This window comes from Desmodus rotundus, chromosome 1 (genome assembly GCF_022682495.2).
Source record: "Desmodus rotundus isolate HL8 chromosome 1, HLdesRot8A.1, whole genome shotgun sequence".
In the NCBI taxonomy this organism is placed as follows: Eukaryota; Metazoa; Chordata; class Mammalia; order Chiroptera; family Phyllostomidae; genus Desmodus; species Desmodus rotundus.
Window position 1 is genome coordinate 67,447,427 of NC_071387.1, and position 2,065 is coordinate 67,449,491.

At 35.8% G+C, this 2,065-nt stretch overlaps 1 protein-coding gene across 1 annotated transcript; it reads right to left on the reverse strand.

Moving 5' to 3' along the window:
* Positions 1–311: 311 nt before the first annotated feature.
* LOC112302800 (interferon alpha-4-like) lies at positions 312–1,632 on the reverse strand. The gene has a single exon (XM_024558318.3). The coding sequence runs from the start codon at positions 1,099–1,101 to the stop codon at positions 496–498; it is 606 nt and encodes a 201-aa protein (XP_024414086.2). The 5' UTR covers positions 1,102–1,632; the 3' UTR covers positions 312–495.
* Positions 1,633–2,065: the final 433 nt, after the last annotated feature.

The following is a 2,065-nucleotide window of genomic DNA, read 5'->3' on the forward strand; positions in this document are numbered from 1 at the left end:
ATCGGTTGACTCTTGTATATACCCTGACCAGGGTCAAGCCTGCAACCTTGGCATATGGACACGACGCTCTAACCAACTGGATGACCTGCCCAGGAACCATCTATTCTTAAATCAAGTCGTACAATGTAGGCTTGGCATTTCTTTTTTTTTTTAATAATAAACAAATACAATAATGTTTCTATAGTAGAAATTTAATGAACAAAGCGAAATGATAATTTGACAAAATAAAAAATATAAAGAATATGTTTTGTACTATTAACAGTGTAAATGTGCACATAATATTTATATAAACAAGAATAATTTAAATCTTATAGTTTAATAAATAAATAAATAGATCCATCAGCATGGTCACCTGTATGAGACTGGAGTCCATAGAGTTAAATAAAATATTGATTGATACTCTTGAAAACATTTGACAAATTTGACTGAAATCAAGTCATAATTATAGCAGAAATGAATCTTTAACATGAGAGAACACGCAGAAGTGTGATATTACTAGACAGTGAGAATCATTTCCATGTTGATCCAGCTGTCATTTCTTACTGCTAATCTTTCCTCCAAGTTTGCTGATAAAGACAAGGATCTCCTGATTTCTGCTCTGACAATCTCCCAGGCACAAGGGCTGTGCTGCTTCTCCTCCAGGTAGACAGTGATTCTCTGGAAGTACTTCCTCACAGCCAGGACGGAGTCCTCACTCATCAGCGGAGCCTCTTCCATCCCCACCTCCTGTGTCAGGCAGGCTTCCAGGTCACTCAGCTGCTGATAAAGTCCATTGCAGAGTTGGTCTAGGAGGGTCTTGTCCCAAGCAGCAAATGCGCCCTCTGTGCTGAAGAGGTGGAAGGTCTGCCCGACCATCTCATGGATGGCAGAAGTGGCTTGAGCCTTCTGGAACTGCTTGCCACTGAACGCCTCCAGGGGGAACCCAAAGCCATTTCTGTCCTTCAGGCAGAAGAAAGGGGAGATCCTTCTCATTTGTCCCAGGAGCATCAAGCTCCTCCTGTTTACCAGGCTGTGGGTCTGAGGCAGGTTACGGCCCAGAGAGCAGATGGAGTTGCAGCTGAGTGCCACCAGGGCCACCAGGAAGGAAAAGCGTAGGGCCATTGGGGACCTTGCAGATGCTGCTGGCCTTCCTGTGCTGGGTGTCTCTCTGAACCTTGCTCTCTAGGCTCTGTAAGGTCTAACTTTGTGCATGTGTCTTATACAGGGAACATACGGGTTTTCTGAATGTTTCCCTTACTTTCTATTTCCGCTTTTGCTTTCCTTATGCACTTTCTACATACATTTGGAGTGGTGTTTCTATAGCGCATTTTTTTTCATTATTAGCCCCCTGTCCAGAATCTTTCAGATATTTTTCTAATTGAACTCCTAAGAAAATGAACAATACATATGCAGTATATATCTCTATGTACTGTATGTATATCTGTGCTTTATACATTAAAAAATGAAAATGTAAAATGTACTCATTTTATTCAGTGAAAAATTAAGAATGAATAAATAAAAATTTCAAGCTACAAGTTAAATTTACAAGCTATTGACACAATTTAATATAATTAAGATGTCAATTCGATTTAATTTTAATTAAAGTTAGTTGAATTTAACTTAAGTTTGCAGAGCTTTTAATGTATATATTTACTTAAATAGTAATATACACAATTACATATTCAAATAAAAATTTACATAATACTTCCAAATACTACCAATGTATAGATATAATTTAAAATCATTCAAAATGGCTAAACACTATTGAAATATTATTTTCTTAACATTGATTTTTAGGTACTTAACCTTTAATTTGGCTTCATATCAAAAAATACTTTTTAATTTCTGTAGCTGCTATATTCATCTAGAGATAATCAACATTTTGTCTGTTTAGCATTTGACAATGAGTGATTTAAACAACGATTTAAACAAAATCATCAATTTGAATCTTTTTTTGTATTTTGCATTAAATCTAATTTCCAAAAAGACTTTTAGAGGTTTCAATCCAAGTCGTCTTTTCAAACAAAAGGAAATATCTTTTTCTAAATTCATAACTGTGTAAATATTATCATGTGAATAATTAATT